Source organism: Somniosus microcephalus, chromosome 3 (genome assembly GCF_052327205.1).
Source record: "Somniosus microcephalus isolate GS21.2 chromosome 3, FLI_Smic_1.0, whole genome shotgun sequence".
Classification (NCBI taxonomy): Eukaryota; Metazoa; Chordata; class Chondrichthyes; order Squaliformes; family Somniosidae; genus Somniosus; species Somniosus microcephalus.
This window is the reverse complement of record NC_140989.1, coordinates 134,636,222-134,663,456: the sequence shown is the minus strand read 5'-3', so window position 1 is coordinate 134,663,456 and position 27,235 is coordinate 134,636,222. Positions and strand designations below refer to the sequence as shown.

At 43.2% G+C, this 27,235-nt stretch overlaps 1 protein-coding gene across 2 annotated transcripts in view; it reads left to right on the top strand.

Annotated features, from left to right (window-relative positions):
* The window catches only part of macrod2 (mono-ADP ribosylhydrolase 2), a 1,321,175-nt gene that overhangs the window by 1,236,351 nt on the left and 57,589 nt on the right, over positions 1-27,235 (top strand). For both annotated transcript variants that reach the window (XM_085981648.1, XM_085981646.1), the window contains one exon: positions 25,418-25,498. In XM_085981648.1, coding sequence (XP_085837774.1) covers positions 25,418-25,498 — 81 coding nt within the window. The remainder of the gene's footprint in view (positions 1-25,417; positions 25,499-27,235) is intronic.

Genomic DNA, 27,235 nt, shown 5'->3' with positions numbered 1-27,235 from the left:
GTGGTGTCCTCACGTGTGATGATGGTATCTGTGTTGATGATCTGGCATGTCTTGCAGAGGTTGCTGTGGCAGGGTTGTGTGGTGTCGTGGTCGCTGTTCTCCTGAAAGCTGGGTAATTTGCTGCGAACGATGGTCTGTTTGAGGTTAGGCGGCTGTTTGAAAGCGAGTAGTGGAGGCGTGGGGATGGCCTTAGCGAGGTGTTCGTCGTCATCGATGACATGTTGAAGGCTGCGAAGAACATGGCGTAGTTTCTCCGCTCCGGGGAAGTACTGGACGACGAAGGGTACTCTGTTGGTTGTGTCCCGTGTTTGTCTTCTGAGGAGGTCTATGCGATTTTTCGCTGTGGCCCGTCGGAACAGTCAATCGACGAGTCGAGCGTCATATCCCATTCTTACAAGGGCGTCTTTCAGTGTCTGTAGGTGTCCATCGCGTTCCTCCTCATCTGAGCAGATCCTGAAATGGTGGTGATGCAGATGAGTGGTATGCTCGGCCACCTCAGAGGGCAATTAAGAGTCAACCATGTTGTTATGGGACTGGAGTCACGTATAGGCCCAGACCAGGTAAGGACGGCAGGTTCCCTTCCCTAAAGGACATTAATGAACCAGTTGTGTTTTGACGACCATCCAACAGCTTCATGGTCACTTTTACCGATAACAGCATTTTATTTCCATACTTTCTTTTTAAACTGAATTCAAATTCTCAAACTGCCATAGTAGGAATTGAACTCGCGTTCTCTGGATTATCAGTCCAGGCAGGGAGTTCTGCCTACAATTCCCCTCAGAATATTCCATTGCAAGCAAAATTTCATGACACTTGTGGAATACAAACTGGCTGCTTGTAACTTGAAGCAGCAGCTCCCCAGGCAATTATAGAGCCTCCTAGGCTCATGGAAAACACACAGGAAGTTTATGCTAAGTATATTAATGAGCTGACCTTGCCGAATTCAGTGAGATCCACACTCCTCTACGTAGATGAGCATCCCTGTGATCATGTGGAGGTCTCACTGGTACATGCACCAGAATTGCTGAATCGACCCAACTGTCTCAAATTTTCTACTTCCTCCACAGTTGTGCAAAGTTGCTATTTTCATTGCTATTCAATTGATATGAAAACTGTTGCCATGTAACTGTTACGATATAGTAATAATGCATGAATGGTGAAAAAAACAAACAAAAAAAATTGACCCGTAATTTGTGGTCAGCGGCGAAGCAAAGCCGTTTGCCACTGGCTCCGAAGAAAGCTCCCCACAGAGATCTTGCGATCTCTTTGTCGAGAGGTTTGTCATTTTCAACGTGTAATTGGTTTTAGCGCTCTGTAGTGGGGATCCCTAGAGCGATGCTGCTGTGACATCAACAAGCTGTCGAAGCAGCCAATCACATTGCAGGATTCTCACAGACAGGAAACCAAGAAAGGAGAAGCTGCTTTTATCCGGACTTTATAAAAATGTTACAGAGAGCGAAATAAAGATTGAGACTCTCACATGGGGATAAGGTAAAATCTGAAATATCATGAACAAACTTTTAAAAATTATAATTTTTATCATAATGGTGAAATTTGACACTCCACAAATATAAAAATTAGTTTTTTAGGGCCAGAACATTTGTTTACCAGTCACTACGCTGCTAAAACCCCAGTTACACCTATTCCAACAAGGCGTAACATTTAATGGGGTATTTAACAGTGATATTACTGCAGAAAAGCCCAAGTTTTCGTCAGTTTCACTGATTACACTGATTGCCGACTATGGTGGGCAGGTCACAGCGCAGCCAGTGTCGGAGCAGCGAATGACTGACCGCAACTTCAGGATTTCCATGTTTCGATGCGCCTGCGCTACATCCTGAAGTTGCGGTCAGTTTCAAAGGGGTAATAATGGCAAACATTGTTCGTTCTGCAAATTCCGGCCCAATATATTTGATGGCACAACAGTTTACAGCCCTAACACTTTGCACAACGTTAAAAGGCTCCATTTCAAACTGGAGATGAACCTGCACGTGGAATTCCTGACATTAAGCGGTGCTGTCAATGGAAGAGAAGCGTGCAGGAAAGCAGGCTAAATGAGAAGGAAGACTTGTACCTTTATTACACCGTCCTTGCTGGCTAATTATAAAGTGTAGCCTAAGAGGAACCTATTTTTCTGCCATCTTGGTTGGGTGTGAATTATGGTGTCGTGATTCAGCACCAAGTACGTTACTGTGAAAATTGCAACTGTTCCGTCAAATGACCCCAGACTGTCCAATGTTTTATACTAGGAAATCTGGAACTGGATTTTCCTTTTCTATCCTGCCCAAAAATAAGTGAGATGGCAGCATGAACGATGGCAAAAATTGGGCGCCGAGGCCTACTGTTGTCTTCTTGATGTGAGCTAAATTTCCCTTGTTCTGCCCCTGTTGGGATTGCCGCTAGCTGCCCCTTCCCCACCTTCCGCATGTAAATGCCAATGTTTTGGCGGGGGGGAGGGGGGTGTGGCTGCGCAGGTGCAAGATCGCCTTTGGTCTCGCTTCACTCTCATCTGTCCCTTTTACCATTGCCCTGTAGAACTGTCGAGTGGAAGGTAGGCCCAGGGCAGAGGTGGTAATGGCCCCAAGCTTTGCAAGTAGAGAGATAGGACCCAGTAAAGTTCTCGTCTCTCTCTCAACGCGCCCAAGGTGCTTATCTTTGTAAGGACGCAATCTCTTCCAGAGTATACAAGGCTGTACCTCTTGGCGTCTTTGAGCTGCTCTGCCCCATTGACGCACTTCAATGTCTCTTGGGGAACTGCAACACTGTCCCCCGCTGCAGCACCACCTGTTTTTTTTTCTCCGTGGCACTAGCAAGACTACCTCTTGGCAGGAATCCCACCAGGAACCCGCCATGCATAGATAATGACCCTCAACCAGGGCATGTGTTGAAGGGGTGGACAGAAATTCCTCCCTGTCACAAAGCGGAAAATCCAGCCACAGGATTAACTGTAATCTTTTATCTGATTGAAACTGAATTTGATCTCTCGGTGTAAACGATGGAAATATTCTTCCTCTTTTATTTAGGTAACATGATTCATTCAGGAAGTCCCTATCTGAATAGCCTCATCAGTTCATTGGTCAGGAAAAGACAGCTCATGCTGCTTAGACAGCATTGGTCCGGAATTTGCAATTGTAACGACAGCAAAACTGTCGGCGCTCGCTGTCATTACTGTGTAAAATAGACAGCAACTTCTGGCATCTGCATATGCACAGTTAAATGCAAAAATCCGGAAATTGCTGTTGGTGATACCCTGCCCCTCCACAGGGTGCACTGTTGCAGTCTTTGCAGATGCAATCAACACAAAATCAGTGATTTGATGGGAACTTCAACTTTTTACGCGTTATTCTCGGTGTAAAAAGCATTGAAAATGTTAAGCCTTGTTGAATGAGGTGCAACTGAGTTTTTAACAGCATACTAAGTCATAATTATTGCTGAGCAACCTTTCTGGCCCTGAAAATCTAGTTTTACAAGTGTGGAGTGTCATTCCCTCACAATAACATTTAAAAATTGGATGATTTTTCAAATAATAAAAAACATTTTTTTAAATTTTATTTATGATGTTTCACCTTCTACCTTAATTTCATGTGTATGTCCCAATCTTTATTTTACTTTCTGTAAAATGATTAAAAAATGAATTATACTCCATGCTTTTTACTTCCTGGTTTGCCCTCTGTGAGAATTCTTCAATCTGATTGGCTGATCAGCCTGCTTGATGACTTCACTGTTGCTGGACGCCACAGATCCCCTATATATAGCACCAGATTCAAAGTCAAGTTGAAATTGGGGAAATCGACACTCTAAAGCCCGCGAAATCTTTGTGGGCAGCTTTCTTCGAGGTCAGCGGCCAGTGCTGTCCCTGCGTCGCTGACCACAAAATCCAGACCAACATCTCAATGCACTTTTTACTGTGTGCAGTAAAGGGTATAGCATCAACCAGTTCTATCCATGGCTCACCTGTAAATCATTGGCACTTAAAATGAGCAGCCAGTTATAACAGTCAGTGGGCAATTGTGCAATTGAATGTCATGTCAAGATTTTAATGAAATAATAATGATCTGAAAAGTGGAGGAATAGGGATGATACTGTAATATAGAATTGTGTTACAATCTATTAGAAGGCTTTCTACCTTTCCAATATTAATATTTAATACAAGTAATTTATTAATAAACTTGATTGTTGTATAATGCGGAATATTCTGTTCTTCCTCTACACTGGCAGCTGACATTTCGATCTTTCCTTATTTTAGACGCTCTGATTCAAGTCAGGATGGCTCCAGCCATTATTGCGGTCACTTGTTTACCTAAGCCCAAAATAGCAAAGAATTTTGCAGTGAACGAAGGGAAATGACACTCCACATGCACAGAGCAACATTTTGTGCTTCTGTGCATCAGATGCACCGTTGATTAAACTTAGATGATTTCTAAATGATCTGAACTGGGTGAAGTTCAGTATTTGCATATAAACAAGTACATGGCTCATTCTGGCTTCCCAGTTCATTTGAACCTCGCCGATGGCTCAAAACACATCAAACCAAATTGTTAGCAAGTGGAAAATAATACACACTCTGCATTTTTCTGATCATTCACCGGAAAATTAGTGTATTTACAAGACACTGTGAAAGGCACATTTATTGAAAAACATATTTGCTTTCTGACTATTAACATTTTAACCACATAAATTAGTGTATTTACAAGACACTGTGAAAGGCGCATTTATTGAAAAACAAATTTGAACCACTGGCCTTCAAATGGCAAAGAACCACATAGAATGATCAGGAAGTGGCTTCGCAGCCAATAAAAGCATGATTTATTAACTGATATAAAAACCATAGGACAGTACATTTTGTGAGACATGATCTGATTATTATAGTGTGTAGTGGTGAAAGCAAGTAGTCATTAATTGACATTTCTAATTGGTAGTAACCTGCAACCAGCACGTTGAATGAACCTTTGATGTTTAAAGAAAAGACTTGCATTTATGTAGCGCCTTTCACAAGCTCAGGATGTCCCAAAGCGCTTTACAGCCAATGAAGTATTTTTTAAGTGTAGTCACTGTTGTAATGTAGGAAACGCGGCAGCCAATTTGCACACAGCAAGCTCCCACAAACAGCAATGTGATAATGACCACATAATCTGTTTTAGTGATGTTGATTGAGGGATAAATATTGCCCAGGACACCGGGGCTAACGTCCCTGCTTTTCTTCGAAATAGCGCCATGGGATCTTTTACATCCACCTCAGAGAGCAGACGAGGCCTCGACTTAATGTCTCATCCGAAAGACGGCACCTCCGACAGTGCAGAACTCCCTCAGTACTGCACTGGGAGTGTCAGCCTACAATTTGGTGCTTAAGTCTCTGGAGTGGGACTTGAAACCCGCAACCTTCTGACTCAGAGACGAGAGTGCTACCCACTGAGCCATGGCTGACATACTGTTGTACATTATGGCATGAAAAACTAAACATGGAGGCCACACCAGCATTGAACTTCTATTGATAATATGGTGGTTGCAGCTAGTCAGTAGAATGTTAGTAATGATATAGACACATTCCACAGCATGCCATGCTGTGGTCAGTTGGCTGAAACCAAGCAGTTGAGAGATATGGATTATTAGACAACATTATACAGCTGGAAAGCAACATCAGTACACAAGTGCCACCTACTGGATTAGTAACAACAACTGCTCCAACTAAGACTCATTATGCAGTCCCAAACAGTTCCGATATGGATTATACAAGAGATCGTTAACTTCCTCAGGTCATGCAGAAGAAAGGATAAAATCAGGCATTGACTGATAACCCACTTATTATTATGCTCTACTTATTCAGTATAAATTGTGTCCACCGGTTTAGTTGCAGTCTTTTTATAGCACATGCCAGTGAAGATGATTTCCTCCGTTGAAGCCAATAAAATGTTGCTGTGATTTGGTATCCTGTGCTATTTAAGTACCAGGTCTTGAATGAGGTCCAACTTTCTGGTCGTCATGATGGTGATGTCCACGGTGATGAGCCAAAAGCAAAAATCTTAAATCCTCACTCTCCTTTAACCTGGAATTTTCTGCATTAATTTGCCCCAATTTCCTGACTAATTTCCAATGTAAAACACCCCTGTTTAAACAAATAGTGGAAAAAAAGTAATGCAAGTACCAACGTATTATTGCTGGAAAGTTGGCATGTATGGATATTGGATGAGGACAGGATCTGGTTTGTTTGTAATGCTCCCTGTGTTGGAATAGTCTGCCAAGACTTACTATGTAGGCTTGCACTCGAAGAATGGCCACTTGAGCAATATATGAAAGGACTGCCAGTGTCCATTGAACAATACATCAGTAGCAAGTGGCAGTGCCTTCTGGTGTCAAGAAGAGTAAATTAAAATATTTTTTGAATGTAGCAGCCTTAAAAGGAACTGAAAATGTGGTCTTTTTGCTGCTCATTATTAGCTGTCTTTAAGATGAAATTTATAGAACACCTGCGTTAACCACACCATTTCCTTCATTCAGGTTATGTAGCTTAATATTAACGTACTCAAAAGTAATGAAGACAAACACTCTGTTTACCTGTGTAAAGGTAGAAAAAAACTTCAAAATTGCATTGTCAGCTAACTCAGCAACAACTTGCATTATTATAGTGCCTTTAGTGGAGTAAAACATCCCAAGTTGCGATTATCAAACAAAATTTTACACTGAGCCACATAAGACCATATGAAATAGGAGCAGGAATAGGCCATCCGGCACCTCGAGCCTGCTCTGCCATTCAATAAGATCATGGCTGATCTTCTATTTCAACTCCACCTTCCCGCACTATCTCCATATCCCTTGATTCCCTTAGTGTCCAAAAATCTATCGATCTCTGTCTTGAATATACTCGACGACTGAGCCTCTACAGCCCTCTGGGGTGGAGAATTCCGAAGACTCACCACCATCTGAGTGAAGATGTTTCTCCTCATCTCAGTCCTAAATGGCCGGCCCCTTATTCTGAGACTGTGACCCCTGGTTCTAGACCCTTAGCCAGGGAAACATTCTCCCTGCATCTACCCTGTCAAGCCCTGTAAGAATTTGGTATGTTTCAATGAGATCACCTCTCATTCTTCTAATATCTAGAGAATATAGGCCCAGTCTACTCGATCTCTCCTCATAGGACAATCCCCCATCCCAGGAATCAGTCTGGTGAACCTTCGTTGCACTCCCTCTATGGCAAGTATATCCTTCCTTAGGTAAGGAGACCAAAACTGTACACAATACTCCAGGTGTGGTCTCACCAGGGCCCTATAGAATTGCAGTGAGACATCTTTACACTTATACTCAAATCCTCTTGTAATAAAGGCCAACACACCATTTGCTTTCCTAATTGCTTGCTGTACCTGCATGTTAACTTTCAGTGATTCTTGTACAAGGACACCCAGGTCCCTCTGAATACCAACATTTCCCAATCTCTCACCATTTAAAAAATACTCTGCTTTTCTATTTTTCCTACCAAAGTGGATAACTTCCATTTCTCCACATTATATTCCATTTGCCATGTCCTTGCCCACTCACTTAGCCTGTCTATATCCCCTTGAAGTCTCTTTGCATCCTCCTCACAACTTACATTCCTGCCTAGCTTTGTATCATCAGCAAACTTGGATATACTGTATTACATTTGGTCCCCTCATCCAAATCATTGATATAGATTGTGAATAGCTGAGGCCCAAGCACTGATCATTGTGGTACCCCACTAGTTACAGCCTGCCAACCCAAAAATGACCTGTTTATTCCTACTCTCTGTTTTCTGTCCGTTAACCAATCCTCAATCCATGCTAGTATATTACCACCTATCCCATGAGCCCTAATTTTCTTTAATAACCTCTTGTGTGACACCTTATCGAATGGCTTCTGAAAATCCAAATACACCACATCCACTGGTTCCCCCTTATCGATTCTGCTAGTTACAACCTCAAAAAACTGTAACAGATTTGTCAAACATGATTTCCCTTTTATAAATCCGTGTTGACTCTGCCCAATCCTATTATTATTTTCTAAGTGCCCTGTTACCACATCCTTAATAATAGATTCTCGCACTTTCCCTGCTACTGATCTCAGGCTAACTGGTCTGTAGTTCCCCGTTTTCTCTCTCCCTCCTTTCTTAAATAGTGGGGTTACATTTGCTACATTCCAATTCATGGGAACCATTCAAGAACCATTGGAATTTTGAAAGATGATAAAGAGATATTAGGACAGATGACCAAAAGCTTGGCCAAAGAGGTAGGTTTTAAGGATGTCTTAAAGGAGGAGAGAAGGTAGAGAGGCAGCGAGGTTTAGGCAGGGAATTCCAGAGTTTAGGGTCTAGGCAGCAGAAGGCACAGCCGCCAATCGTGGAATGATTGAAATTGGAGGTGCTCAAGTGACCAGAATTGGAGGAGACTGTAGTGTATGTACCTTTAAGGGGAGAACTACTTTTTACAGCTCCTGTATACTGTAGTACCGGCAGTGACCACACCTGTATATAAACCCTGAGTAGGGATCTGTACAGTTAGTTTTAGAGTAACCCTCACCCAGTAAACACCTGTTGATTGCTCCCTGCAGCCGCTTGTCTAATTATTGAAGGACACACAACATCAAGATACACGGATCTAACATTGGCGACGAGAAGATTCAAACCTACCTGCAACTCTGCATCACCTCCCAGGGATTCGCTCCTGGAGAACAGTGAAAGAAGAAGGCCGAATCCAGAAGCACGGGCGTCGACCATCCAGCGGAGACTTGAGCATCGCAGGGGAGGCTGTTGAGAGCTGGGCTTGGTTCTCCAGTCACGGTGGTCCAGCGAAACGGGCTGGCAACAGGTACACGCAGACCCTTCCCGGACAGCGGCGGCTAGAGCCGACCGACGGCACAGAAAAAGGCCGAGCAGCGTCGACGGGAGAAGAGAGAGGGTAGAGCACACAGGGCGCAGCCGGTGTTCAGGACCGAGCGGCGTCGACGGGAGAAGAGAGAGGGTAAAGCGCACAGGGCGCAGCCGGTGTTCAGGACCGAGCGGCGTCAACGAGAGAGAACAGAGCGTAGCCAGTGTTCAAGGGCCGAGCAGCGTCAGCGGGGAAGAAAGGAAAGCGCGGGAGACGCCATTTTGAGCCGCAGCAGAGAAGAAGGGAGAGCGCAGGAGACGCCATTTTGAGCCAGTCTAACCATACCCAGGGATGCCGAAGAGTGGCAGTGTCACAGCGTTCGACAATGAAGTCGAAGATTGGACGACATATGTCGAATGCATAGAAGTGTACTGCAAGGCGAATGAAGTGCCAGATGACAGGAAAGCGCTGGTATTGTTGAATTCAATGGGTGCAAAAACGTATGGCTTACTGCGAAACCTAGTAATCCCAGAGAAGCCAGTGGAAAAGGATTTTGAAAACATAGTGTCAACCCTACAGGACCACTTAGACCCCACACCGCTGCTGATAGCGGAAAGATTTAAGTTTCACAAAAGGAACCAGCATAAAGATGAAAGTAATGCTGAGTTTTTAACGGAACTGCGCAAGCTATCGAAACACTGCCAGTTTGGAACGGGACTAGCAGATACTTTAAGGGACAGGTTTGTGTGTGGGCTTCAAAGTGAAGGAACCCAGAAACGGCTTCTATCAGAAAAGGATCTTACACTGGACAAGGCTTTCAGCATGGCAGTATCACACGAAGCAGCAGCACGGGGCGCGGCAGAGATACAACGGAGACCGCAAGAATATGGCACAAATGAAATGTCATACGGAACAGTGAAGTGCTATCGCTGCGGCAGAACAACACACGACCATAAGGATTGCTGGTTCAAGGACCAAGTGTGCAGACAGTGTGGAAAAGTAGGACACATAGCAAGAGTCTGCAGGTCAGAAAAGAAAACCAGCAGCAAGAAATCCCCCACAGGAGAAGTACAAGAAGGTACATAAGGTGACGGAGAGTAGTGCAGACGAACAGAAAAGTGATACAGACTCTGGAAGCAAGGAGCTGGGTTGTCTGAAACTACATAATGTGATCAAAACGTTGGATCACCAAACTATCTGGGTCACGCTCCAAGTGAAAATGGAATTGGACACAGGATCAGCCCTAACAGTCATAAACCAAAGGGACTACAAGCGGCTATTCTCACATATACCCTTGAGAGATACAGAGATTGTCTTGAAGACGTACACGGGGCAAAAAGTCTACCCCAAAGGAAAAATAAGGGTGAACGTTATATATAACGGCAAGGAAACACCAAAAATGGACCTATATGTATTGCCAGATGGAGGACCACCACTACTAGGACGTGAATGGATCCGGAAGATACAGCTAGATTGGCATTCCATACAAGCACTAACTGTAGATGCCAAAAAGGATGACGATGTCACACCTGGACGACTGTCAAAAATGCTAACTGACGCACAAGAAGTGTTCCAGGAGGGAGTCGGAACACTAAAAGGCATAACAGCGACGATCAAAATAGAGGAAAATGCAAGCCCAAAGTTTTTTAAGGCCAGACCGGTACCTTATGCGATTCGCCCAGCCGTCGAAGCAGAGCTGGAAGGTTTGGAACGTTCAGGAGTACTGTCCAAAGTGGACTAGAGCGAGTGGGCTACACCCATCGTTCCTGTAATGAAGAGGCCGTTGAGTAATACGCCTGGGGAACCAAAGAAGGTTTGCATCTGTGGGGACTTTAAGGTGACAGTGAACCCAGTCCTTCACACTGTACAATATCCGCTTCCGCGGATTGAAGATATTTCGCCTCGCTATCTGGAGGGAAACGCTTCACTAAGATTGATCTGGCCCAGGCGTACCTGCAAATGGAGGTAGAAGAAGCCTCGAAACAGTACCTCACGATCAACACTCATAAAGGTCTCTACCAACACAACCGGCTGGTGTTCGGGGTAGCATCAGCTCCGGCTATTTGGCAAAGGGCAATGGATCAAATCCTGCAAGGGATTCCAGGGACCCAGTGTTATTTGGACGACATCCTGGTCACGGACGAAAATGACAGTGATCGCCTTGCCAACCTGGAGCAGGTGCTCTCTAGATTGAAGGAATATGGGCTCCGAGCTAATCGCCACAAATGCGAGTTTTTCCAGAAGCAGATCTCGTATTGTGGCCACGTTATTGATGAAGAGGGGTTACATAAGTCCCCTGAAAAGATTGAGGCAGTAGTCAAGGCTCCAGCACCGGAAAATGTGTCACAACTGAGGTCGTTCCTCGGGCTGGTGAACTACTACCATAAGTTCTTGCCGAATTTGTCTACAGTACTACACCCACTGAACACCCTACTGCAAACGGGGGTACCATGGAAGTGGAATGACGAATGTAAACGAGCTTTCCAGAAGTGCAAAGAATTGATCACATCAAAAGAGGTGTTGGCTCATTTCAACCCAGCACTACCAATTCGGTTGGCGTGTGATGTATCACCCTATGGCATTGGAGCGGTGCTGTTGCACAAATTACCGGACGGCTCGGAGAGGCCAGTAGCCTTTGCGTCTCAGTCACTAACCTCAGCCGAGCGTAACTACGCCCAGATTGACAGGGAGGCCCTCAGCCTAGTGTGGGGAGTGAAAAAGTTCAACCACTATCTGCACGGGCAGAAGTTCACCTTGCTGACTGACCACCAACCACTTGTCTCCATCTTTAATCCAAAGAAGGGCATTCCGGTGATGACTGCGCAACGGCTACAAAGATGGTCCCTTTTTCTAGGGGCGAACCAATATGAAATCGAGTATAAGGGCACGAAACAGCATGGAAACGCTGATGGGCTATCACGCCTGCCACTGCCTACTGCGGAGGAAGCACCAGCAGTGGACCCTGTCGAAATATTTTACTCGACTATAATTGAACGCTTGCCAGTAACTAACGCTGATATAGAGAAGGAGACCCGAAATGACCCGACACTGTCTCGGGTATATGACTTGACGGTGAAGGGATGGCCAACACATGGCGACTCACTGTTGCCAGCATTCTCATCCAGAAGAGAACAGCTGTCAGTATGCCAGGGGACCTTGATGTGTGGATCCCGAGTGCTAATTCCACCCAAGTTAAGGGAGAGAGTGCTCAATGAGCTTCACGAAGGCCATCTGGGAGGGGTGAAAATGAAAAGCCTTGCTAGGGCTTATGTGTGGTGGCCGGGGATCGATCAGCAAATCGAGGACCTGACAAAGAGCTGCTCAGGATGCCAGAAGGTCCAAAATGCACCACCACATGCCCCTCTACACTCATGGGAGTGGCCCTCATCTCCATGGCAACGGGTGCATATTGATTTTGCTGGTCCATTCATGGACTCAATGTTTTTAATAGCCGTGGATGCGCACTCGAAATGGCCTGAGGTGATCAAAATGTCGTCCACCACCACGGAGAAAACTATTGCAGTCCTACGGACCATATTTGCCAGGAACGGCTTGCCAGAGCAGATTTGCTCTGATAACGGACCACAGTTTGTGTCCGAAGAGTTTCGAAGATTTATGAAAAGGAATGGGGTAAGGCATTACACATCCGCCCCGTATCATCCAGCCACAAATGGATCGGCTGAGAGGTTCGTACAAACCTTTAAAAAAGCAGTAAGGGCCATGTGCGATGACGACATTCCACTGCAGCATAAGGTGGACAATTTCCTGTTAGCCTGCAGAAATGCGACACATGCAGCCACCAACCAGGCCCCGGCCATGATGTTCTTTAACCGAAGGTTGAGATCTTGTCTGGATTTGCTCAGACCAAATGTACGAAGAGATGTTGAGAATAAGCAATTCCAGCACATCAATGAGAAGCTGACAAGGAGCTTCAATGTAGGGCAACCAGTCTTGGTTCGCGACTACCGAACAGAGAAATGGCAACCAGGAACGATATGCACACGGCAGGGGCCACTAATGTACACAGTGGATGTTGGGGAGAACATTGTGAGATGCCATGCTGACCAGATCCTAGAGTCACAGGAACGAGTCAACCCCATGTCTCGCGTACCTGGTGATGAACCCGACATACAGGTAGCATCTACCCCAGAAACAGTAGCATCGGAAGCTGATGAACCAACCGACGACAGGGGGCCAGAATCGCCTCCGCACCAAGAGCAAGACACTCCGGAAAGGCGCTACCCAGAAAGGATCAGGAAGCCTCCCCAAAGACTGAATTTATAAATAGACTATTTTCAGTTAATGTTGCATGTTAAAAGTGTTAATTGTAATTAGTTGATGTTTAATTGTTAAATGAATGTTATGGTACTGTTAATCTAAAAGGGGAGGAATTGTAGTGTATGTACCTTTAAGGGGAGAACTACTTTTTACAGCTCCTGTATACTGTAGTACCGGCAGTGACCACACCTGTATATAAACCCTGAGTAGGGATCTGTACAGTTAGTTTTAGAGTAACCCTCATCCAGTAAACACCTGTTGATTGTTCCCTGCAGTCTCTTGTCTAATTATTGAAGGACACAACATCAAGATACACGGATCTAACAGAGACCATAAGAACATAAGAATTAGGAGCAGGAGTAGGCTATACGCCCCCTTGAGCCTGCTCTGCCATTCAGTAAGATCATGGCTGATCTTTGACCTCAACTCCACTTTCCTGCCTTATCTCCACATCCCTTAATTCATATGGAATTCAAAAATCTCTCTATCTCAGCCTTGAACATACTCAACAACTCAGCACCCACAGCACTCTGGGGCAGAGAATTCCAAAGATACACAACCTCCTGAGTGAAGAAATTCCTCCTGATCTCAGTCTTAAACGGCCAACCCCTTATCCTGAGACTATGCCCCCTAGTTCTAGATTCTCCAGCCAGGGGAAACAATCTCTCAGCATCTACCCTGTCAATCCCCTTCAGAATCTTAGATGTTCCAATGAGATCACCTCTCATTCTTCTAAACTCCAAAGAGTATAGGTCCAGTCTACTCAATCTCTCCTCATTGGACAACCCTCTCACCCCAAGGATCAATCTAGTGAACCTTTGTTGCACCGCCTCCAAGGCAAGTATATCCTTCCTTAAATAAGGAGACCAAAACTGTGCACAGTACTCCAGGTTTGGTCTCACCAGAGCTCTGTACAATTGTAGCAAGACAATTATATGTGGGTAGAAAAAATGAAGGACAGAGACACAATGAGTTGCTCATCCATGTGCTTGCTTTATTCGGCCAGAGCGAATTGAGCATGCTCATACCAAACCGTGTGATAATACATTACACTGCTTTCCCCCTTAAAAAAAATGTATGTACTCCCCTCTCAAAAAGAACAAAACTATGGTCCCATCTTTCCCAGCATTACATGTACCACATAACAAAAACTCCTGGCTTTTTTTCTTTTAAATGATCTACAAATCCAGTTTAATAATAAGCTTGCGGAGCCTTCCTGATCTCCTTACAGAAGGTTTTGGTGTTGAACCAATTTTCGGGCTGTTTTGTTTTGGTTCCAAACTCAAAGATGATCCTGTTTCTATCTCAGACTTGTCTGAACCTGGTACTTCAGTTACTGAAGTCTGAGCTGAGTCAAACTCATGTATGTGTTCATGATCAAGTGGTTCACGATCATGTTTTGGTTCATCTCTAACAAGAGATCATTTGATCGACAAGAACACTTCGGATTTTGTCACCAATTTCAACCAAATATCTCTTGGTTCCACCAACTCCTACTATGGTTCCTACATCACACTTGTGTGAACGCGACTTGCCAGGGGGACTCGTTTTGTTTGAAACTGCCTTCTTTCTGATTGGTGTCATAATAGTGTTTCTGACTCAATCAATCAAATCAAATCAACTTTTATTGTCATTGTTAGTGCACAAGTGCAGTACAACGAAATGTAGGCTTGCAGCTCCCGAGAGTGTACATTTAGATTAAGACATTTAAACATTCAACATACATTTGGCTTGTAATACATTAACATAAACATAACCATAATAAAGTGCTGATGCGCCATCAATTACTCAAAAGACTGAGGTTAAGCGAGTAACAACCAGGCTTTTATTAACTAAAGAATGAAGGTCTAGTCTCGAGTGGTCGACCCGTCCAGAATACTAAGGGACTGGGAGGTAGTCACTTATATACCTGGAATAGTGGGAGGAGTCAGCCGAGGCATGTCCAGACCTGTACCTAGTGGAATACACATACAGACAGGTATAACAGTGGTTTACCACAAGTGCATTGGCAGATGTGCAGGCTTTAGAGTTTATTTGTGGAGTTCAGTAGGATGACAGCCCTGGGAAAGAAGCTGTTCCCAAATCCGGTCGTACGGGTGCGAATGCATCTGTAGCGTCTCCCAGATGGCAGGAGGGCGAACAGACCGTGGCTGGGGTGGGTAGGGTCTTTGATGATGGACCGTGACCTCCGTAAACAGCGTTTCTGGTATCTGTGCTCTATGGTCAACTCTTGAGACCAAATTCAGTTGAACAAGACTCAATCGTGTTCTTAATCTCCTCTTCGTCAATAGTTCTGCTGGGATATATCCAGTTGTACTGTGCAGAGTAGTTCTGTACTTCAGCAAGAAATTTGCCAAACGTTGCTTCATGCTGAGTTCCAAACAACCCTGCAACACTTGCTTTTTGAGAGCTTCTTTTACTATTCTGACTGACCTTTTGGCTGCTCTGTTTGAAGTTGGATGATGTGGTGGAATGAGTGTGTGTTTGACACTGTTCTGTTTCATGAATTCTTGAAATAGAGCAGAATGGAACTGAGGGCCATTGTCAGAAACAAGCTCTTCAGTTAAGCCATGACATGCAAAGATAGACCTCAACTCATTTATGGTACGTTCAGTTGTAGTATTTGAACCCATGTGTTTCACTTCAATCCACTTTGAGTGACTATCTACAAGTACCAGGAAATAATCATTTGCTTTCTCATAGAAGTCTATGTATACTCTCTGAAAAGGCCTACTTGGCCATGACCAGGGTTGTAGTCGAGTTTTGGGTGGTTTGTTTCTGCAATTTTGGCAAATGCTGCATTTGTTGACAAGTGATTCAAGATCACCGTCCAATCCAGGCCAGTAAACAAAGCATCTTGGAATTGATTTCACACTGATGATCTCTGGGTGTTCAGTATGAAGTTCAGCCTGAATTCTATCTCTCAAAGAAGTAGGTACCACCACCCTGTTTCCCCACTTGATACAACCTTGTTCACAAGACAATTCAGTACTACGGTTTTAATTCTGTGTCCATACACTGATCAGTCCATCCATTCAAGGTGTTTTCATACACTCTTTTCAGTACTGAGTCCTTTTGAGTCTCATCTGCAATCTCAGTTGCTTTCACGGGAAAGTCTTTGTCAACACAGCTAGCATGAAAATCGCACCATCACTCCCAACACACGAGTCAGCATGTGGCAACCTGGACAAGGCATCTGCAATTTTGCTTTGAAGTGCAATATTCAATTGTGTAGTCATAGTATGACAACAACACTGCCCAATGTTGCATTCTTGTTGCGGCCATTGCAGGGATGACAGATTTGGGCCCCAATATTGCTAGGAGCGGTTTGTGATCGGTTATCAGGGTAAACTTTCTGCCGATCAGGAACTGTTGGAATTTCTTGATTCCAAACACTATGGCGAGTGCTTCCCTTTCAATTTGTGCATAGTTTCTTTCGCTCTTTGTGAGGGTTCGCAATGCGAACGTGATTGGTTTCTCTTGGCCGTCATCCATTAGCTTATGACAGCTCCCACACCGTAGCTGGAAGCATCATACGCTAACTTAAGTTCACGCTCTGTATCGTAGTGCACAAGTAGAGCAGCGCTAGAGAGACTTCTCTTACAAGCGTCGTAAGCTTCCTGTTGCGCTTTCGTCCACTTCCACTGGCCATCATTCTTGAGGAGCTCATGCGATGGAGCTAACATGGTCACTAACTCAGGTAAGAAACATGCGTAGTACTGTACCATTCCAAGGAAAGATCTTAACTCAGATACATTCTGTGGCTTTGGAGCATTGATGACAGCATCAACCTTTTCCTTCACTGGTTGCAAATCATTTGCATCAACTTTCAGACCAAGGTACACAACCTCGGGCTACACAAAAGCTCAGTTGCTCCTTTTCAATTTTGCATTGTGGGCATTCAACCTTTGAAGCACTAAATCTAATACTTCTAAATTTTCTTCCTCGCTGCTTGTTGCGATCAGCAAATCGTCTTGATTGCATAAACAATTTGGAACTCCTTGCAAAATCTTATCCATCGTAGTCTGGAAAATTTTGGGGGAGGACTTTACACCATATGGCAGCTTGGTATATGAGTACAGTCCCTTGTGTGTGTTGATGGTGAGATACTGTTGACACTCTGTCAACATTCAGCTGAGTATAAGCATGCAACAGGTCAAGCTTGGAGAAAACCTTTTACCCAGAATGCTGCGTACAAATCTTGCGATTTAGGTAACGGGTACTGCTCATCGTCAACTGCTTGGTTGATAGTAACTTTGTAGTCACCGCACAAGCGTATAGTTTTGTCTGCTTTGGGCACTACCACAATCAGGGTAGCCCATTCACTTTTGTCAGTTTTTACTAGCACTCCATTCTCTCTCAGTTTCTCCAGCTCTTCCTCCACCTGACTTTTCAACGCATAGGGGACGGGCCTTGCCCTACAATAGACAGGATTCGCGTTAAACTTGATGTGGATATACGCGTCATACCCAGTGATGCCCTCATAACTGTCTGTGAACACGCTTTCGTACTTGTTCAGCATTGTGTTGAGTCGCTTCTTTGAAGCACCTACACTGAAGATGTTTTTCCAGTCTAGTTTTAACTTTCTCAACCAGTCTTTCCCCATGAGAGTTGGCCTGTTGTTGTTGGTCGCTACAATAATAGGCAGCTTTACTGACTGGCCATTGTGTTGAACTGTACATTCCATTTGTCCACATGTCTCTAGGATTTCTCTGGAGTAGGTTTTTAACTCTACGGTACTCTTTGTAACTGATATTTGATTAAACTTACTCTCATATGCATCCTTACTCATGATAGAGCAGTCCGCCGCCGTGTCGATACACATATTGCTCGTTGATCAAAAGTTTTGTACGGAAGTCTTTCTCACAACTTCTAGCATTGCCACTAGTGGCATAGATATTGTAGATGCCTAGTTCTTCAATATCAGGTGTGCTCACTTCAATATTGTGAATAATGGCCCAGAAATTCGGGTCCCAACGCATGAGTACAGACGGAGTACTCACGCGTGGACCCAATGGAAGTGCCGGAATCTTGCATGCACTACGCATGCGCGGGAAACCGGCATTTCCGATCCTCTGAACCAAGGGGTTCAGAGGTCGAACGTGTGCGCGCAGGAGTCTGCGTGTGCACGTTGAACTTTCTTTTTTTTCCCAGGTTTGCCCGTGCGTGAAGGCCTCCACTTTTTACACTTGGAAAAAGCAGACGTAAGGACTTAATTTTAAAAGGTAAGTGGTCTAATAATTAGAATTGGAATTTTTTTTCCACAGGTTTATTATTTTTAAAGACTTTACAGTAAGGTAAGTGTATTTTTAGCCCCGATTTTTTATAAAATTATTTATTTCAAAAATTTAATTTATTGTTTAAAACAGTTATTTAAAGTTATTTATAGTTCATTTAAATAGTGTGATGTTTTTTCAAATTTTATTTCAAGTTTAAGTACTGTTTTGGGCGCCCGGAGTTTTCATGAGTTTGACAGTTCTTACTGTCAAACTCATGAATGAACTTTTGCAACCTCCGATTGGTTGCCCAGTGCTCACGTGATCCCAGCCGACGCATCGCACTAAGTACGCCGCTGGGTCACGCAAGCACAGCGCGCCGGGAGCTGAACCGGGCCACAGACAGGAAATCCACGCAGGCCCAGGCTTCAACTGTCGGCGCACTAGGTAAGTGTAGGTCGGGGGCTTGCACCCGCGGGAAGCCCCCGACACGAATTTCTGGGCCATTTTGTTGTTGCTGCTTTGCATTACCACTAGAATGGTTCTTACTTCCTGCTTTAGATCTAGCTCTGCGAGCTGTTAAAATATAGCCTTGCTTCTGGCAGTGAAAACACTTCGCATTTCTGTATTGGCAGGATATGGTGAGTGCTTTCCATTGCAGCGATAACAATTCACTGAACTGCTTTCACCGACATGCTTTTGACTCGGTCTCACAGCTTTAGGTTTGGTGGTGGCGTTGTGACGGTAGACCTCAGCTGCACTAGTCACTTGAGTTGAACGGAGCTCCCTAGCATTCTTAGATGCCATCTCCATAGATAGGGCAATTTTGCATGCTATGTCAAACGTTAGGTTCAGAGTGTTCGGTAACTTGGACTGTGTGTGCTCATCCACCAGTCCACACACAAACTTATCTCGCAACACACGATCCAAAAATGTGCCGAAGTTACAATGCAAAGACAGGTTCTTAAGAGCTACAATGTGCTCACTGATGGTTTCACTTTGTTTTTGGTTCCTGGTACCAAACTTATAGCTCTCTGCTATTTCTAATGGCTTTGAGTCGAAATGGTCCTCGAGTTTCTCGATAATGTTTTCAAACGACACATCCTTCGCTTTCCCTGGTGCGAGTAGGTTTGTCAACGTTCCGTAGACATCTGGCCTGATCTCCGTTAGAAAAATTGCTTTCTTCCATTCACTAATTACTTTATTTTGAGCTTGAATATTCTCAGCTGCACCTTCAGCCTCAATAAAGTTATTGGCCCTAAAAAACATCTCCATCCGCTCAATGCAAGAACTGAATGGTTCACGAGCTCGGTCATACATGCCGAGGCTTCCGATGAATCCCGTAGGCACAGCCATGATTGTCCCGATCCCTTTGAATGGTGACTCAGCACGCTACCTTTGTACATGTGAGAATCAACACCGCTGTTGCTGTGCATACATACATACGAAGGCAACGCACAGACGATTCTGCATGAGCATTAATGGTAAAACATCGCAAAAAATCAGTTTAGTTGTCACAAATTCACCTTAAACTTGTCCACTCAAAGGTTTAATACTGTGTCCTTCCATGATCCCTAAAAATGGCTTTGGGATCCCATCCTCGTCGCCAAAATGTAATATACTTGGCTAGAACAAATGAAGGACAGAGACATGATGAGCTGCTAGTCCATGTGCTTGCTTTATTAGGCCAGAGTGAACTGAGCATGCTCATACTAAACCATGTAATAATACATTACATCTTGTACTCCAACCCTCTAGCAATAAAGGCTTACATGCCATTTGCCTTCCTAATTGCTTGCTGTACCTACATGTTAACTCTGTGTTTCTTGTACTAGGACACCCAAATCTCTCTCAGCACCAACATTTAATAGTTTCTCACCATTTAAAAATATTCTATTTTCTATTCTTCTTACCAAAGTGAATAACCTCACATTTTCCCACTTTATACTCCATCTGCCACCTTATTGCCCACTCACTTAACCTGTTTATATCCCTTTGCAGGCTCTTTGCGTCCTCCTCACATCTTATTTTTCCATATATGTAGTTTCATAGTGATGAAAATATGGTGCTTGTATTTCAGTAATTATAAGACCTGTTCTCATTCTATAAACAGCAAAAAAATTGTACGGACTGAGAGTGAAAAGCAAAGGAGCAAATCCCAAACCAGTTACAACAGTATTGCATTAAATCTTGCCCTAGTTTCCACTGCATCAAGAAGCCATCATTAATGTCATATTTTTATTGTTACATTCTTCAACTCTTGAAAAATTCATATTCAATACCACGTTAAAAAAAAACCCAAGTGATCCACAAATACAAATTTCATCAGAGCCAATCCCCGGTGTTACAGTCAACCTAACTCACAGTCTTGAGGTAGCAAACACATCTAAAACCTGTAGCTATATAAATTTCATCTTGGTTTAATATTATGGCTCAAGGTTATGTCTGAAACACTAATCCCTCTGGGTGGGTCCTGAAGTGAGGGATCTCAGGAGGAGCTTTGTATTTCAATAGATTGAAAAGAGTTTAACCTTAGTAACTGCTACTACCGTATAATTGAGTTGAAGATGTCCTTGATCCAGTCTTGTACTTTGCAGATAGCTTGTTTTCACCACTTTATGATGTAAAGACTGGTTAGAATAACTTCAATTTTATATTTAGATTGCCTAAGTAGTAATGGGTCCCTGAATCTAGGTAGGGCAAAGGCCAATATAAGACTCATGTTATATTTTCCAATTTGAGAAACAGTTCTTTGCAGAATGGGAGAATCTCAAAGCACTCCCGCAAGAGTTCCATCAAGACCAAGTGTTCCTACATGCCCATTCTATAAAATCTATCGGCTCCTTAATGGCTAGGAATTCCTCTATACATTACACTTAATCTCTGAGGCAAAGTCATAATAGGATATTGGAGGGTAATTCCAGTCTCCCTCTAATATTCCTTTAATAACTTTGATCATCATGGGATACATATAGCATGTGGAAGAATTACAAGCCATAGTACATGCTGTTTAGGAGCTCGGTCAGCATTAGTTTTATTCTAGCATTGAATAGGAGAATTTCAACTGTACTGATATGTTGTCACTACTCTTTATAACTACAACAGTTTGCATGTATATAGCACCTTTAACAACAGTTTTCGTTTATATAGTTCCACGTATGTACGAGTATATTCAAGGCTGAGATCGATAGACTTTTGGACTGTAAGGGATATGGGGTTTGGCGGGAAAGTGGAGTTGAGGTCGAACTCAACTCCAATTTTATTCAGGGCAGGAACAGAACTTTATTTTACTGGTTGTGCGAATGAGTAGCATATAAAATTCAGCAGCAAAAAAATACAATTTGTCCCTCATAGCTCTGTGAGAATTGTTGAGAGAGAGAGAGCTAGCACTATTGCACAGGTAAAAATAAACTGTCAGAAGGAAAGGAAGAAAGAAACTGCATTTGCTTAACATTTAAAGAAGGATTGAATAAACCATCACAACTGACAATATACATTAACATGAAAATAACTAAGTGGGAAATCAGCTTGATTGCCTGTTCTTCTGTTACTGCCAGTCAGTTGCAGTGTTAAACCATTTCCGTAGTTCGACCAAGAGATGTTTGTCCCAGTTTGCTTCTGACTACATACTGTAATTTGATTTAAGGCAGTCAGTCTGAATTGGAAATTGGAAATTTGTAACCAATGTATACAATACATAATTGCAAATCGATTGATAAGGTAAAACTAGAAATATAGAAAAAATAGCAAAAAGCAGTGCTCAGTAAATTCCAGTTAACCCTACCTATAATACCAAATACCCAACTGCAATCTTTTTCAGGAATTTGCAGGAATAGATTTGTCCTGCTCCAGTCCTTTAACTCTATTTCCATTAGTTTGCTGTTGATGCATACTTAAAGGTCGATTTAAATCTCCAGAAGTACACTTTAAAACTGAATTTTAAAATCTTAGTATTAGGAGGCGGTCAATGTTCCCTCTAAAATGTTGTTGTTTTGTGCAGCCAGTCTTTTCAATGTGTGGTACCTTTAAATTTGTTATGCTGTATTTGAGAGCTTGTGAGCGGCCTGCACAGTACCTTCAAGATTGCTTCAGAGGGAACATTGGAGGTGTTATATTTCTATTTCGTCTTTTTACACCCTCCCATTCTCTTGCCAATGTTGATCATTTAATCACAACAAACAGTTCCATATTGCCCCTCACTTTTTTAACCTCGGTTTGGAGAGTGTTGTTACAAATTATGGTTATTTCTATTTTAATAGCACTCAACGCCAAGTATTAATTTGACATACAGACATAAAATAAGCTCAATCAGCGATGAAGAAATGCTATGCACCCAACAAATTGAGAACCTGAAGTAACCTAAACTGCACCTTCAGCAGGATTCCTGCCAAATTGCCCCAAGGTCTATTGCCACCCCTCTCCTGCTGGTTCCTGGGGTCAGTGGTATTGGCAGGGAAATCCAACAGGTCTCATCTCCCCGCTGTCATTTACATGTGGCGGGGCAAACAAGGGCAGCCAGCTGATTTCACTTTTGGAGTAGGAGGATCAAAATCCAAGATGGCGCTAGTAGCGGGAAGAATGTGGCAGTTGGCCTCCTTGTACGATTTTACGCCATTATGCCATCCAATTTTGGGTGGTTTAGCGAAGGAAAATCTAGGCCCAGGTCTTTTGAAATATCATATCCAAGTTTCTATGTTTTATCTACAATAACGGTAAACACTAGATACAGTTAATCCCAAGGGCAGAAATTTCACAATGTACTGTCATCTCCAGACAACATCCTCCATAATCAATTTTATTCTAATATCTAGTTCACTTGTGCAGGATTTAGAAAGGAATGAAATTGATACCCTTATCATACTCGTACAGATTTAATCAGCAATTATGAAACGGAGAAGGCTGGGATAGAATGAGGACCTCCGAAAACAGGATTATTTCATCAAGCTGCTAGAACAAAGTATTGACAGCTATTTATTAACTAACAAGCCCCTCGACATTTCTAAACCTTAACTATAGGGTGCAAGCAAACTGACATTAGATTACTGTAACCTCCCATGCTTCTATTCCAAAGAAATTCCCTCAACAATAAATTAAAGTTCTTGATACTAAGGTCAGTGAGTCAGAAGGTTGTGGATTCAAGTCCCACTCTGGAGACATGGGCACATATTGACACTTCAGTACTGAGGGAGTACTACACTCAGGTCAGAGGGGCTGATTTTCAGCTAAGAACATAAGAAATAGGAGCAGGAGATTACGGCTGACCTTTGAACTCAACTCCACTTTCCCGCCCTCTCCCCAGTTCCCTTGATTCCCTAAGAGTCCAAAAATCTATCGATCTCAGCCTTGAATATAGGCATCGACGGAGCATCGAAAGCCCTCTTAGGTAGAGAATTCCAACGATTCACAACCCTCTGAGTGAAGAAATTTCTCCTCATCTTAGTCGTCAATGGCTGACCCCTTATCCTGAGACTATGCCCCCTAGTTCTGGACTCTCCAGTTCTAATTCTAGTTCTACCAGACTCGTTCTAATAAAAGCTCATATCCCAAATGTCTTTTTCTTTCTGATGCCGGATCAACCCTTATTGCATTTCTTGTCAGTTTCCTCTCCTCACTAAAAGTGTCCATGCCTTACAGGAGTACAAGTCCACTGGTGAGGATCAACTTCCTCTACCTCATGCATATGCCCAGTATTCGGACATGAGTGAGATGTTTAATGCTTTCCAATGCTTTTTTTCTGCTTTTTGTTTTAAACGACTATTCGCCACTGAACGTTCTTTTGATCCTTGCATTAATTTTTTTCACTTTCAATTTTTAGAAGCATTAGTTTTCCCATGAAAAAAAATTACAATAGTTAAAGGATTAACTTACTTTCATCCCATTTAAAAAAACTTATAATTTTTTCTAATAATTATTTCTCAGAACCCTGTAGAGGGTTTAAAAAAAAAAAGATGAGATTCACGCTATCATATTGGCCTGGAGGACAACTGTGTAGTTCAAGGTACTTCTCGAATCAAAACTGTTTGGTGAGGTACAGTAAAATTGCAGCAGAGATGAAAGTGAAATTCTTTCCTGGAGATGAAGGTTCCGTAACCTGCAATGTTAATTGTCTTGGTTTTGCGCGACCTGTTTATTTCAATGCACAGTCCCTTTAAATTTGCTGCACACTTGGAGGGAACAGCTTGTGAGCGTCCTGCGTGGTACTTTCCAGATTGCTGTGCGGTCGCGCTCAGCTTAGAGGGAACATTGGTAACCTGTATAGAAAATTCCACATATTCACACTGAAAAATCCAGAAAGGTGAATCCACAGTTACCATCATCGAGTTGCATAGAATTACATCGAGTCTACAGCACAGAAACAGGCCATTCGGCCCAACTAGTCTGTGCTGCTGTTTATTCTCCACACGAGTCTCCTCCCATTCCATCTACCTCATCTCTTGCACATTCAACTAAAATGCACAACAATATCAAAAATCTTTTAGAGCTTTATCCAGCTGTGCAAACCAAACACTAAATAGCCGTTCCAGAAAGGCCATCATGAAGATGAATCCACATTTACCATTATTGAGTTACATAGAATTATAGCGAGTCTACAGCATAGAAATAGGCCATTTGACCCAACTGGTCTATGCTGGGTTTATGCTCCACATGAGCCTCCTCCCACCCCGCTCATCTCACCCTATCAGCATTATCCTTCTATTCCTTTCTACCCTCCTGTGTTTATGTAGCTTCCCCTTAAATGAACCTGTACTATTCACCTCCAACTACTCTCTGTCGTAGCGCGTTCCATATTCTTACCACTCTGGTCACCGAGTGACAACCTGCCCCTTCAGGCACAGAATGCATGGTTTGGATGAGCCGAATGAATGGAGGATGTGTACTGTTACTGTACTTCAAAGCAAGTAACGTAGGAAAAGTCTTTTTTTTAATGTGTTGAGCAACATGCTGATGAAAATGTTTAATAGTGAAAAGTTGTGTTTCTCTAACAAAAATGACTGTGTGCAGTTTACTGTAATTAGTAATTAAAATGAATCAATTTCACCATCCAATTTTTATTATGTTATTTTTTAGACTTACCAAGTGAATATATATTTTTTCTCTCTCATTTTGTAGTCTCAACAGAAGGAAGCCCTGACGGTGAAGCAGAAAATTCTCCACAGAAGACAGAGGATGAAAAATGTGCTGGTTCACCGAGTAAGGTCTTTTCACACATTGCATTAATAAAATGATTCTTCGAGAAGACTTAGTTGAAGTAGACATGGCATTTAGAACATTGCCTGTTCATATCGAAAACCTGGGCTTCAATGTAGCCAAGACTGAGTGATGAGGGTTGACAGGTTTTTTTATGATTGCTAAGAGTTCTATGTGATAGCCACGTCAGCCATGGCTCAGTTGGTAGCACTCTCACCTTTGAGTCAGAAGGTTGTGGGTTCATGTCTCACTCCAGAGATTTGAGCACAAAATCCAGACTGACAGTGCATTATTGAAGGGAGTGCAGCACTGTCAGAGGTGCCGTATTTCGGATGAGACGTTAAACTGAGGCCCCGTCTGACCTCTCAGGTGGATATAAAAGATCTCTCAGCACTATTTCGAAGAAGAGCAGGGGAGTTCTCCCCAGTGTCCTGGCCAATATTTATCCCTCAATCACCATCATTTAAAAAAACAGATGATCTGGTCGTTATCACATTGCTGTTTGTGGGAGCAAATTGACTGCCGCATTTCTGACATTACAACAGTGACTACACTTCAGAAGTACTTAATTGGCTGTAAAGCGCTTTGAGACGTCCTAAGGACTATTCCAATGCATCCTCACTGGCCTCCCATCTTACATCCTCCGTAAACTTAAGTTCATCTAAAACTCTGCTGCCCGTATCCTAACTCACATCACCCCTGTGCTCACTGACCTACATTGGCTCAAGTTTGCACATCCCCGATTTTAATCACTCCACCATTGGCGGCCATGCCTTCAGCTGACGAAGCTCTGGAATTCCCTCCCTAAATCTCTCCTCCTCCCTAACTCTCCTTCCTCCTTTAAGATGCTCCTTAAAACCTACCTCTTTGACCAAGCTGCCCTAATATTTCTTTGTGGCTCGGTGTCAAATTTTGTATTGATAACGCACCTGTGAAGCGCCTTGGGACGTTTTACTACATTAAAGGCGCTACATAAATGCAAGTCATTCTTTTATATGAGTTGTGGCGGTGGCGGTGCCAGTATAATTCTCACTGTCGGCAACGCTGCTCTGAATCTAGCACCAAGTGTACTATGCAGAAGGACTATTATTTTACTCCACCCTACTAATAAATCCAGTAGGAAAATAAGGAGAAATTTTTTTACTCAGAGAGTGGTTAAAATGTGGAACTCACTACCACAGGAAGTGGTTGAGGCAAATAGCTTAGATGCTTTCTAAAGGAAGATGAGAACATAAGAAATAGGAGCAGAAGTAGGCCATATGGCCCCTCGAGCCTGCTGCGCCATTCAATAAGATCATGGCTAATCTTCTACCTTAACTCCACTTTCCCGCCCTATCCCCATATCTCTTGATGCGCTTAGTGTCCATGAGAGAAAAGGGAATAGAAAGATATGCTGAAAGGCTGAGAGATGAGGTAGATGGAATGGGAAGAGACTTGTGTGGAATAGAAACACCAGCACTGACTTGTTGGGCCAAATGGCCTGTTTCTGTGCTGTATATTCTGTGTAATTCTTTGTACTTGACAAGGTTGTAGTGAATGGAAAAAGTAAATAACACTCCAAAGGCACTGTGGATTTTATGCCCTACTAATACTTACAAGGATTCATTTACCAAGGATTGGTAGTAATTTTGCAGCTTCACCCCACAGAGCCCTAAAGAATAATCCAGAGAAAGGAGCTATCTAATGTTCCCTCTAAGCTGCGTGTGTGCGCAGCCACGCAGTAATCTGCAAGGTACAGCG